General features: G+C 33.2%; 2 protein-coding genes across 2 annotated transcripts; both read left to right on the plus strand.

Annotated features, from left to right (window-relative positions):
• The first annotated feature begins 837 nt into the window (after nucleotides 1–837).
• On the plus strand, nucleotides 838–6,063 carry LOC108206167 (uncharacterized). The gene is made up of 5 exons (XM_017376379.1): nucleotides 838–986; nucleotides 2,359–2,590; nucleotides 3,386–3,561; nucleotides 3,939–4,230; nucleotides 5,743–6,063. The coding sequence occupies exons 2-5, from the start codon at nucleotides 2,433–2,435 to the stop codon at nucleotides 5,807–5,809; spliced, it is 693 nt and encodes a 230-aa protein (XP_017231868.1). The 5' UTR covers nucleotides 838–986; nucleotides 2,359–2,432; the 3' UTR covers nucleotides 5,810–6,063.
• A 719-nt stretch (nucleotides 6,064–6,782) lies between these two features.
• LOC108205716 (ruvB-like protein 1) lies at nucleotides 6,783–11,787 on the plus strand. The gene is made up of 12 exons (XM_017375753.2): nucleotides 6,783–6,956; nucleotides 8,319–8,507; nucleotides 8,996–9,127; nucleotides 9,239–9,388; nucleotides 9,590–9,745; nucleotides 10,181–10,315; nucleotides 10,414–10,479; nucleotides 10,561–10,667; nucleotides 11,014–11,113; nucleotides 11,231–11,322; nucleotides 11,397–11,466; nucleotides 11,580–11,787. Exons 1-12 carry the CDS (start codon nucleotides 6,876–6,878, stop codon nucleotides 11,667–11,669), a joined length of 1,368 nt encoding a protein of 455 aa, XP_017231242.1. The 5' UTR covers nucleotides 6,783–6,875; the 3' UTR covers nucleotides 11,670–11,787.
• Nucleotides 11,788–12,327: the final 540 nt, after the last annotated feature.

Here is a 12,327-nt window from a genome sequence, read left to right on the forward strand (position 1 = left end):
TACGAATGATACTAGTATACGTTTAGCTAAAAAAATAAAAAACTTTTTTTCCTAGATGTGAAAAATTGTAGGACGGACAATCTTTCACTAAATGACAGTGTAGCATCTTATATACATAAAAAAATTTAGGATTAAACGTGTTTCTTTCCCTAATTAAATTGTTTTTTTCTTCTTATTATTGCTAATTCCATATATATAAATATTTTACAATTGTTGAGTGAATATAGAACAAGAAAGTTAATTTATTATACAACAAAGATTTCTTTTTTTTTTTTTATCAAATAATTACCTATACTTTGTTATAAAATATAAAAACATGTGGGTATTGTTAACAAAAATATGTGGGTATCGTTTTGACTCAATCTACTGTATTAGTCTTATCAATTAAATAAAGTAATTAGCTAATTCCTTTTTCTAAAACATGAAATTTTATATTTGTTATGATTCATTTTCCCTTATGAAAGTCTGTTTTTCCTAACCTATTAACAGAATAATTTGAATTTTGAGAGCTTATTTCAAATAAATATTCCTTACGTTTCTAAAATCAAATATATATTCAATGATTTTCTTAAACAAAAGAAAATCTAAAAGCCACTTAAAAAACACTATGTGGGTGTTTGGCTAGCACTTATAAGTCCAGCTTCTGGATTATAAGTTATGAGCACTTATTCGTACCGTTTGTGTAATAAGTCAAGAAGCACTTATAAAAAGCTAGGAATGCTAGCTTTTGTTTCAGGCCTTCTACTTATTTCCCAAACACTTTAATCACTTATAAGTCTTATCTTGCTTCTAACTTCTAACCACTTATTTATTTTAATTTTTAAACAATAAGCACTTAAGCTCACCCAAACGCCCCTGTATTCTCAGAACGACAAAACATCTTTTGAGTTGAATAAAGTGTGTAAGAAGCTCTATCCCATTGTCTGCGCCGCCACTCCCACTGTCTCGGAGAAGCCATTTGTGAACTGGGTCTCCTCAAGAATCAGGTATTCTTTTATCTTCAGCTTTTATTACCCATTCTAGTACTATACACTCTCCTTTATTCATTTTTTTATGTATATTTTTTTTATGCCAGTTTTGAAATTATTATTTGCATTAATTTGTGTTTTCTTACTTATTAAGTTATGGTTATCTAAAACAGTGATGCCCACTTGATAAATTTGTGAATTTAGAGTTTGAGCAATGTATATAATGGATTGTGAGCAAGGCTTTGATTTGTGAAATTAAGTGTTTGATGAAAGTTCAGAGTGATTGTTTTTTGTAAGTTGGATAGTTGGGAGTGTTTGGTTCGAGGTAGTTTTGATTTATTTAATGGGAGTTGGAATGTTGCTGAAGAATTGATTGAAATACTTGGTTGAGGATAGTGGCCTGGTTTACTGCATTTTAGAATTGTAGCCTTTTGTTCCTACTAAATACGCTGGTTGAAGCAAGCATTTGAAGTGCATTATACTCATTCATTAGCAATCGTGGGATGCGTATATGGGTGTCGTTCTCAGAATTTTTGCGGTGGCTGTGATAGTTGAGCCATCGGTAGATGGTCGGAGGCGGAGAGTACTGGTCATGACTGAATTGTTGGATGAAGATTGAAGAACTGTTTGGAAGGAAGAAAGCTCAGAAGATATGTTGGATGAGAATTGAAATATATAAAATTGAATCATCCTAAATCAATGTTAATTAAATGGTCATGTATTCCAGTACTCGTCTCTTATTAGACTAGTGTAGTAACATTCTTATTTTACAAATGACCAAGTCTGAGCTAATCAAGAAACTCTCTACTACTAAATTAAGTGTGTGGCCTCATTAAGGGATTATACTATAATAGCATTCTTATTTTACAAATGGAGAAGTCTCCAATTTTTCTCCTATGTGTTTGTACAATGTGTAAACTTGAAACTTGTAAGTTGTAGGGTGCAATGTATAGATGTTATTCTACTGATACAAATTGGAGACTTTAATTTGGTACATAATGTAATGATTAAATGATGCTGTTTTGCTTTCAAAACTAAAATTATGCTGGTGATATCTATATTGATGTGAAACCACAGTTTGCTGGTACCATTGGTGTCGATGTTGGTTTCTCTATATTATCATTTGCCTTTTAATGTAGAATTTATTTCTGCATAGTTTATAAAATGATTCATATATATTTACTGCATTGTGTTATTTTGTTTAGACCAAAACTGTGGTTGGACCTTATGCTTAGTAGATGGCTTGATTTCTCATAAGGATCCAAAGAAAATTAAAAATCCTCCATTAGTTAATGGTATATAAATGATTTGGTTTCTTGAAAGAGTTGCAAACCAAGAATGAAAAATTAAACACGACTGTTGTCAATTCTAATGTATATATGTGTTATAGGTGTGCCCAGATCTGCATTACCGACAAAGTGCTGAGTTGATTGAGGATTGAGGGAGAGGGACTACTGAAGAAAGATGGCATGGAAATGTGGAGCAATTGCCGGACCACTTGGGCCGGGTTTGGTGCGTCCTGCTACTGAGGAATTTACAAAAGAAGCAGTTACAGCCCTTAGAGCTGGCAAGGTCATAGCTGTTCCTACTGATACCCTCTATGGATTTGCTTGTGATGCGTGGTATGCATATTATCTGGTTAGGAAACCTTTTTTAATTAATATATTGTTGTTTATCATAATCTGTGAATATATATCATGAACTCAAACTCAGTTTCTCGTGCTGTGATGTATTACATTCCTGCACGTAATTAATGGTTTAATCTGATCAGCATATTAATATTTTAGTATGTTTTATTTATATCGAGGAATGGTCACAGTTTCTCTAGGTAATTTAAAGATGCTTTAAATCATATGTTTCCACTAATTTCACAATTACTGCTTGCAAGAATGAACTTCTATAATATTTCTTTATTAATTTCTGGTTTAGGGGAACACTGGAACACGTGTAATGTAAGGAGTGAATTTAGAAAATTATTAGGTCATTCTGGTTGACATATATGCATCCATGCGATCTTTCAATTCCACAAACGTTGCGATAAGTCTTTGCTAAACGGTCGTCAGATTATTGCATTATCATAAACCATATACTTCACAAACTTCTTACTCTTTCAAATCAAGATATTTTATATCCCCCAAATCCTTTGCTCCCGCACGGGTATCCTCTTAAAAGTTGAAATCTCCTGTAAGAGTTTATTTTTTAAACAAACACCACCATTATTATATGCTCCTTGTACATTACAATTAACATAGTTTTCTAACTATTGATTATGTGATTTATGCATACTTTTTAAGGTTTGGACTCAGCCCTTGGTTTTAGTTCATTTTCGGAAATGTGGTACATAAGATATCTGGAAAATTCTGTGTTCATATCACTTATAGTTCTAATGGTTAATATTATTGTGAGGCATATTGCAGTTCTTTGGGAGCAGTAAATAGGATATATGAGATTAAAGGGCGTCAACATACAAGTCCCCTTGCAATCTGTGTTGGGGATGTACAGGACATAGGGAAGTTTGCAGTAACAGATCATCTGCCTTCCCGCCTGCTTGATAATTTACTTCCAGGACCTGTAACTGTGGTTTTAAGGCGAGGTTTGTTCCTTAGCAAACACTTCATATATATAAGAATTGTTAAGAAATGATATTAATTATGGCCATCCTATAACTAGCTGTCTAGAGAAATAACTTAAGGTTGCTGTTTCAAGTTGCCTCATACTTGGATCCAAGTTTACTTGTATTGTGCCTGATTATCCCAGTATCTATGTTAACTGATAGTAAGCATGTGTTGTCTGTCACATCTTCTTGCAAGTATGTTATCTTTAAGCCCAGTATATCACTAACTTCTGTAGAAAACTTATTCCTTTGTCGGCATGACTATTAGTACAGTTTCGAAAGATTCATCACTTTGTATATTCTTGTTATCTTTTCTATGTTATGTGATCAGATGTTAGAGTTCGGATGTTTTACAGGAGATTCAAGTATTTTGGAAAAGTCACTAAATCCTGGATTAAACAGCATAGGAGTTCGAGTGCCTGATAGCAACTTTATTAGGTTAATTGCCCGGGGTTCTGGTAGTGCACTGGCACTGACTAGCGCAAATCTTAGTGGGAAGCCAAGCAGTGTAGACATAAAAGACTTCCAGAATCTGTGGGAACATTGTGCGTACGTATATGATGGCGGGGTGCTTCCATCTGGGCGTGCTGGTTCAACAGTTGTGGACCTTACTAGCATAGGAAAGTACAAAATTCTGAGGCCTGGAAGGTAAGCATCTGAATTTCTGTGAGTACATATAATTCTTCTGTATAGAAGATTTAAACAAAATTATCTGACATAATAGTGTATATTAAAAAAAGAATGAGGAATACACACCCTCGAGGATGCTTGATCAGATTCCCTTAGACCATCTCCAACCCATAACACCAAAATGGTGTAATTTTAACACCATTTTGGTGTGAAAATTACACCATTTCAATATTTCACTCCAACCCATCAACATCATATATCCTACACCAAAAAGAATCTTTTTACACATAAAATGGAATATTCTCCACTTTACAAATTATTTATATTATCAATATCATTGCTTAACATAGAATTTTAACAAGTTAACTAAACAAGGATAAATAATTATAAATTCATCAACCAATTCAAGAGAACAACTTAATTATTTAATTTTTTTAAACAAGAATATAAATTTATTGAAATTCTGGAATAAATAAAAAATGTGAATTAAATAGTAAATGAAGAAAATTTATAATGATTATGATTGAAAAATAAAAAACATAAGATAAAATAAGTGTAATGGGACATAGAAGGAATAAATTTGTTTTGTCTCATAAGTGTGAGGGTATAGTAGGCATTTTTAAAAACTCCAAATTTGGTGTAAAAATTACACCAAATGAACACTTGACACCAAATTTGGTGTCAACCAATTCATTTGGTGTAATTTTAACACCATTTTGGTGTTGCATTGGAGTGACTTTTACACCAAAAGTGACACAATTTTGGTGTTGGGTTGGAGATGCTCTTAATGTATAGAGTTTCATGATGGTACTGTATCCTCTTCATTAAATCATGCAGGGAGTAGTCTTTGTTTCAACATTTATAATTGTGATTAAAAGTTCTGAAATTATTATTGTATTTTTAAGTTCGAGTTTTTTTATTATTGTTGACTTTGGAAGTGGATACGATCACATCCATTTGAAGAAATCTAGGATACTAAGCAAATATAATGGAACTGTATCTACAATGCTGAAATTGCCAGAGTTCGTTAATTTGTTATATATGCGAATTGCGAAGTCCTTTTCGTATTATGTTTTGGTATCTAGAAAATTTAGATGCTAATAGGGCTCTCTGCTATTGAGCAGCTTGACCACTTAATAATCTTGCTAAAATATAGGTTTGGTTAACCAGTCTTTACAAGTTCATTTTAACAAACTTGATTGTTGAATGTTCTAAGTTGAATATAATGACATTATTTCTCCCACGTTCATTCGTATCAGTATATGTACTCCTGAATTTTCAAACCTATTCCTACTCACTTTTCTTGCGTTGAGTCCATAATAGCTTTAAAACTAGTAGACTTTGATGTCTGAATCATTATGCATAAATCCCTCTGGACCCATTTGATTGGGAAGCCTGTTTAATATTAGAGTACAATGGAAGAGAGTTCGGTTTGTGATATATCTACGTTAGCTACTTTTCTTTACTCTTATTGTTGGTTCATGTTTATTAACTTTTCATGTATTCCTGACATTGTGTTTGTATTGACAGTGCTGCAGTAGAAACTATTGAAGTCTTGCAGAGACATTCTCTAGTAGAGGACACAATTGCTACCTGAATAAAGAAATGCTGGCTTTGTTAATAATTGATGATACATCTCTTTACTTTAGGATTGTCTACTAATCCTCAAAACAGGGAAGAAGTGTTAGTTTGTTACCACCTTTTGAAAATTGTAGCTTAATCTATGATTTTTATATTGTGAAGTTCCATTTTCAGGTTTATATATACAGCCATATTCTGTTTGTACTATGTAGGTTTCTTTAATGGGCTGTCTTATAACTTTGGAATGAATAATATATCATTATTATATAATTGTTTTTTTAGTAATTTAAATTTAAAGTTTGAAAAAATGCGAATATGATTCATGTGAATGTGTCAACTGTCAAGTTCAGTCTTAATTTTTCGGGTGTATTCCACATAAAACTGATAGAAACAAAAGTTTTTTTTATTTTTTTGAGAGAATTTTTTTTTCTACCACCAGCATGCTAACTTGCAAAAACAGAGTTTAGTGCAAGATCAACAAATTCAGAGTAAAAAAAGAAATTTGTTGTCTCCAAAATTTTGTTAATTTTTTTCACAAATGACGTGCTCTCAAATGATTATCGATCTTTCTTATATAAAATATAAGTATAATGCTCACATAATAATATTATTAACTATAATTTTATTTTCAAAGAATTTTAAGATAATATTCGAGTGCTCTGGTTTAAGTATATAATATCTTCTAATCCATGCATTGACAACTTATAATATCTATTTTTATATATCTTATAGAATTTAATTTTGTTTAAAGATCTTTTTATATTAGAGTAATATACATTTATAATTAAACCAAATAATTTGATTAAAAAATATCTTTTTGATTAATATTTTTAAAAATAAGGAAGAGATGGAGAGCCTAAACCGAAATGAGAATTTATAATGAGGTAAAACAATATGGGTTGGGCCGATAGCCGTTGAAAATAACAAATATTTGGGCCCCAGACGGATCCGAGTTAAGCCCTACTCCAGCAAGCCAACGTACTCACCTCCTTTAAGTATTATTCTGAAGAGTACTAAACGAGCTTCTTCTCCATTCTGCACACAAGTGTTAATCAGCGATACATATACACAGACACAGAGAGATGAAGATAGAAGAAGTACAATCTACAACAAAGAAGCAAAGAATTGCTACCCATACTCACATCAAAGGCCTTGGTCTCGAGGTATGTAACTCATGTTTACCTATAATTCCTCATTATTTTTGGTATTTTTCGATTACAGTTTTTAAAATCTCTCTCTCTCTCTCTCTCTCTCTCTCTCTCTCTCTCGCTCTCTCGCTCTCTCTCCCCCTCTCCCTCCCTCTCTCTCTCGCCCCCTCCGTTCCACGCTCTCTCTCTCTCTCAACCCTAAAATGGGGTTTAGGGTTTTGGTACTTGTACACTTGGTTAGCTTGAATGTCAGTCTTGTAATTTTGAATAACTCCCACTGTCAATAACTAGAGCAATAGTTAGATACTAAAATTTGACTAGGTGAAAATGAGTTTAGGATGATGGTTTGATAGTAGAGTCAAATGTCGCAAGATTGTGTCTTGAATTTTTAGGGCAGGGAGAAGATTGTTAAGTACAATGAGCTGTTAAAATTGTTGTTCCACTTGAAGGGGAAAATGTGCGCAAAAATTTATTCCTGACAAGTGGAATGGCTGTTCCCATGAAGGCTCAATATGTGTGGAAAAGATCTTGAAATGTCATTCAAATAGCTTTGAAGTTCCAAGTTTTTGTTATTTTTTACTTTCCGAGGAACTGCAAAGAAGTCTTAACAAAATCAAATAAAGTGTTTAATGGGTATTATAATGTATGTACATAATTATTTTTCGGTAGTATTTGCCATTTTTTTTATGATTCAGTTATTAAAATCAGGTGTAGCAAAGTCATCAACCATTCTTAGAACTAGAATGTACTTCTCCAACAATTGATCAAATTGCACAAGTAATTGATTTTTAAGGAAATGTAGATAATGCTTGAATATTAACTCCTCCGAACTATTTTCCCCCTAATAAAGTTGGGAAAGATAATTAACTTCCTGCCCAGAAGCTAGTTTTAGTGGCTTTGTCAAGGAAAGTGTCATAGATAGTAGAAGTGGAAGATGAAATTCTATCGCCGAATTCGTACCAGTTTACAGCATGTTTACTAAGACACACTATAACATTGTACCTTTGGTTACAATTACAATCTGCAATACTTCTTCTGCTTTCATCTCCGACTTTTTACATGTGCCAAAATTTTCTATCAGAAACCGTTCGTGTTATACCAAGCTGATGAACTAATTCAAATGTCAACTTGTGAAAACATCTGAAGGTCCTAGATAATATACCTCAATAGTTCTTGAGTTGTGCACACCTTTTTTTGTGTTTTAACCACCTAATCAAGAGTGCAGAATTGTTACATCGGATCGAATCATCGTAGCACTCTAATTAAATTTACTGGGTTTTTATCAATTGCAGCTTGTATAATTTGGCTGATTACTGATTAATTGGTTAAATTGTAAAAGTTTTTAACTTTCTAATTTTTATATGACTCTTTCTTCAGACAAATGGAACGGCAATACCATTGGCTGCTGGCTTTGTTGGCCAGTCAGCAGCGAGAGAAGCTTCAGGCCTTGTAGTTGATATGATACGCCAAAAGAAGATTGCTGGTCGGGCCCTTCTATTTGCTGGTCCTCCTGGTACTGGAAAGACTGCTCTTGCACTTGGAATATCTCAGGAGCTAGGGAGCAAGGTTAAAATTTCATATAATTTTTTGTTCTTAATTGCTAGTTACAAGTTTAAATTTTTTTTCTCAACATATTCAGCTATATTACTTTGTTGCGTGGTTTCCACCTGAAGTCAATTGTCCCTCAGGATATGAATCTTAATTTTGTATTCTCTGCTTTGATTTAGTTTGCATTGTTTCACTTTCCCACATATTACGGAACTTGCAAACTGTTGTCTAATTTCCTCTCTAGTGCCTGTGGCATCTTATGTGAAGAGCTAGTGAAAGAAATGTTATCATAAAGGTGTATAGTTAGTGGAGGGACCACTATTTTTGTATTGATATATTAACAAGAAAAAGGGCGATGTAATTTTTTTAATGAGAAAGAATAGGTCATATGGAATTTTGAATAAATTGAGTCAAATCGAAAAGTTTTGCAAACAAATAGGTTTATAGTGAATATTTACTTAAGGAAGCTGGCTTTTGTAAAAAAGTTTTCTACTTGTGACTCTTAGGTTCCATTCTGTCCAATGGTTGGATCAGAAGTGTATTCATCAGAAGTAAAGAAAACTGAGGTTTTGATGGAAAATTTTAGACGTGCCATCGGTTTACGTATCAAGGAGAACAAGGAGGTTTATGAAGGAGAGGCAAGTTCTTTATCATGCATTGTTCCCTTACTTCTTGGGTATACTAAGTCTTTTCTTATGTCTTGTTGATCATAATGCGATATAATGTATATTTATTTTTGCTATAATTAGGTGACTGAACTCTCCCCAGAGGAGATGGAGAGTGTGACTGGTGGATATGGTAAAAGCATTAGTCATGTTATTATTGGGTTGAAAACTGTCAAGGGAACCAAGCAACTGAAGCTGGATCCAACTATTTATGATGCTATAATTAAAGAGAAGGTAACATCTTCATTTATCTGGATGTCATGTATGATTCTGTTGCTTACTGTTAAACACTTTGATACGTCTTCTGAACTTTGGGGATATGGCATTCTATGATTTAAAGTATTTCTAGATCATTTTGTAATGCTATCTTTATCATTAGATTCAGTTTTGGCTCTATAATACTGTCAACTTCTAATGCTTAATGAGAACCTGCAGGTAGCTGTTGGTGATGTTGTATACATTGAAGCAAATAGTGGGGCAGTTAAAAGGGTAGGTAGGAGCGATGCATTTGCAACAGAATTTGACCTAGAGGCAGAAGAGTATGTTCCACTGCCTAAAGGAGAGGTTCATAAGAAGAAGGAGATAGTTCAGGTCTTCTCATATATATTCTTGGTTCTCTTTTATGATTCTAGTTGCAAAAAACATATCTTCAAATTAACGGAATACTTTTTCAAGAAAGTATCAGTTGATAATTAGTCTGAGTGCCAGACGTTACTTATCTTTATAGACATGGTATAGACATGCATGAGTGGCAATGGAATAACTAAATATAATATTTAAAACTCAGAAGTTTGACAATGAAGGGTCGAATTAGTATAATTAAGAAACTGTGAGAATAATGTAAGTTTGGTAAGAAGTTTGAGAATAAGGAGTTAAATTGGAATCCACATGTAGTGTAATAGAGTATTAATCAAGAAGCTGTAAGAATAATGTAAGTTGGGTCTCATATAGCTTTGAAATTAGCACGTGGTGCCAAATATATTGATGATTCTGTTACATTTAACCTTTTCTTTTCCAATTTATCAGGATGTTACACTACATGATCTAGATGCAGCAAATGCACGGCCTCAAGGTGGGCAAGATATATTGTCTCTTATGGGTCAAATGATGAAGCCTAGAAAAAATGAAATCACTGAAAAATTACGGCAGGAAATTAACAAGGTACCATTCTGTGGATATTTGGAGACATGTATACTTCTTTTCGGTTGCTTCACAAAGAGACACTTTAAGATTGTAATCGTGAATTTTTTACATTGCAGGTTGTTAATAGGTATATTGATGAGGGTGTAGCAGAGCTTGTTCCCGGAGTCTTATTTATTGACGAGGTGATCAGCTAGTACCTTTAATTTCCCAGTGATTTTATGTTCTCATGATTTGTCTATAATATATGTATATCTTTTATACAGGTACATATGCTTGATATGGAATGCTTTTCATACTTAAACCGGGCTTTGGAGAGCTCATTATCACCAATAGTAATCTTCGCTACAAATAGAGGAATATGTACTGTGAGGTATGAAGCTTTTGTCCTAAGCATGGATATTAATGAGAACAAACTAATTATTATTGTTTTTTTCGTTCTCAAAACAATAATGCTTTAGACCTACTTCAATGTAGTTATTTATATACTTTACTTTACCATACACCAGGTAACCAGTGTTGCTCTGAAATTAGATTTTGAAAAAATTGTTACCTGATGTACATACATGGATGGTATGCAAAGCCATGATTTTGAACTTCAATTCTTAGGCTAACAAGTTTTTTTTACTGTGTTCATATTCGTAAGTAGCCTGCATGTGCATCATTGCACTTTTAGTTTGTATATTTTAATTTTTAACATGATGTTTGTTCAATATCAGGGGAACGGATATGAGTAGCCCTCATGGCATCCCAGTGGATTTGTTAGACCGGCTAGTAATTATACGAACAGACACATATGATCCCGCTGATATGATAAAGGTATAAAGCATTAGCTTCTCGTATATGTTTCCCTATGTTTAAGTTTAACCTGCTTTATAAATCATGGATCACCCTGAGTAGTCCCTGACAGTGACAACTTATGCTTTGCTTTGCCAGATTCTTGCTATCCGTGCACAGGTCGAAGAACTGGTTATAGATGAAGAAAGTTTAGCTTACCTGGGAGAAATTGGGCAAAAAGCATCATTAAGGTTAGCTTTGTTCATGTGTTATGTTATGGGTTCTCCCATGTCTAGAACTCTAAACAACTGTTGCTTTATTGCAGGCATGCTGTGCAGTTGTTATCCCCTGCCAGTGTTGTAGCAAAAATGAACGGCAGAGATGGTATTTGCAAGGTACAATGCATTTCATTGTTTTTGTTATTCTTGGTGGGAGCTAATACTATGCTTATCATTCACTAATCTATTCCTCACATGTATACAATATATATTTCATGAATTTTTTGCAGGCGGATCTGGAGGAAGTGTGTAGTCTATATCTAGACGCCAAGTCTTCGGCAAGACTTCTTCAGGAGCAGCAGGATAGATACATTTCTTGAATAAAGTGTTTGTAATCGATTGTATCGTTTGTTGATCCCATGGCATTGCTTTAAACATGAACGCTAACATTCAGTAAATTTAGGAGTATGTATTATCTGGAGGTTCATTTTTTCTGCAGCTGCCACCAAACCAAATCTACCCTCTACTCTTGAAAGTAGTTGAAAATCCCTCAGAAATTTTTTGGGCTGGTTGGTTAATATTTAAGAAGTATTTAATTCTTTCCAATCAGTCACTTTCTTGCCCAGCTATAACCTCCGAATGCAATAATTGTTTTTGGTTATGACTGTTTTATGCACGATAATTCATGATTCAACAGACAAGCAACTACTCTTTTTTTTTTTCTTTCTTTTTAAGAAGCCTGAAAAAGAAATTGTAATTTTATATGAGAAAAAGAAAATAACGTAATTTTATTTTCTTTTTAAGGTCGTCGGAAGGAATATAGAAGATTAAAGACTTAAGAAAAATAATAAATATTAATTTTAATTAGGAAAAATATATAAAAAGTTTACTTTTCAACAATTGATTTCATCTTACCAACTAAGCAGCAGCTTTAACAAAATCTAAACTTGATTTCTCCAAGAAATGGTGCTAAAAAACAGGGTTGTCCAAGCATGACAAAATGAAACCTCCAACATGTTTTTCTCGATTTGTCGAGTT

This window comes from Daucus carota, chromosome 2 (genome assembly GCF_001625215.2).
Source record: "Daucus carota subsp. sativus chromosome 2, DH1 v3.0, whole genome shotgun sequence".
NCBI classification, from domain to species: domain Eukaryota; kingdom Viridiplantae; phylum Streptophyta; class Magnoliopsida; order Apiales; family Apiaceae; genus Daucus; species Daucus carota.

Coding starts and splice junctions, on each gene's coding strand:
- LOC108205716 (XM_017375753.2), top strand. CDS start 6,876: ATGAAGATAGAAGAAGTACAATCTACAACAAAGAAGCAAAGAATTGCT. Junction 9,389..9,589: donor ATGCTATAATTAAAGAGAAG/GTAACATCTTCA, acceptor GAGAACCTGCAG/GTAGCTGTTGGTGATGTTGT. Junction 10,316..10,413: donor TACGGCAGGAAATTAACAAG/GTACCATTCTGT, acceptor TTTACATTGCAG/GTTGTTAATAGGTATATTGA.
- LOC108206167 (XM_017376379.1), top strand. CDS start 2,433: ATGGCATGGAAATGTGGAGCAATTGCCGGACCACTTGGGCCGGGTTTG. Junction 2,591..3,385: donor GGATTTGCTTGTGATGCGTG/GTATGCATATTA, acceptor GGCATATTGCAG/TTCTTTGGGAGCAGTAAATA. Junction 4,231..5,742: donor AAAATTCTGAGGCCTGGAAG/GTAAGCATCTGA, acceptor TTGTATTGACAG/TGCTGCAGTAGAAACTATTG.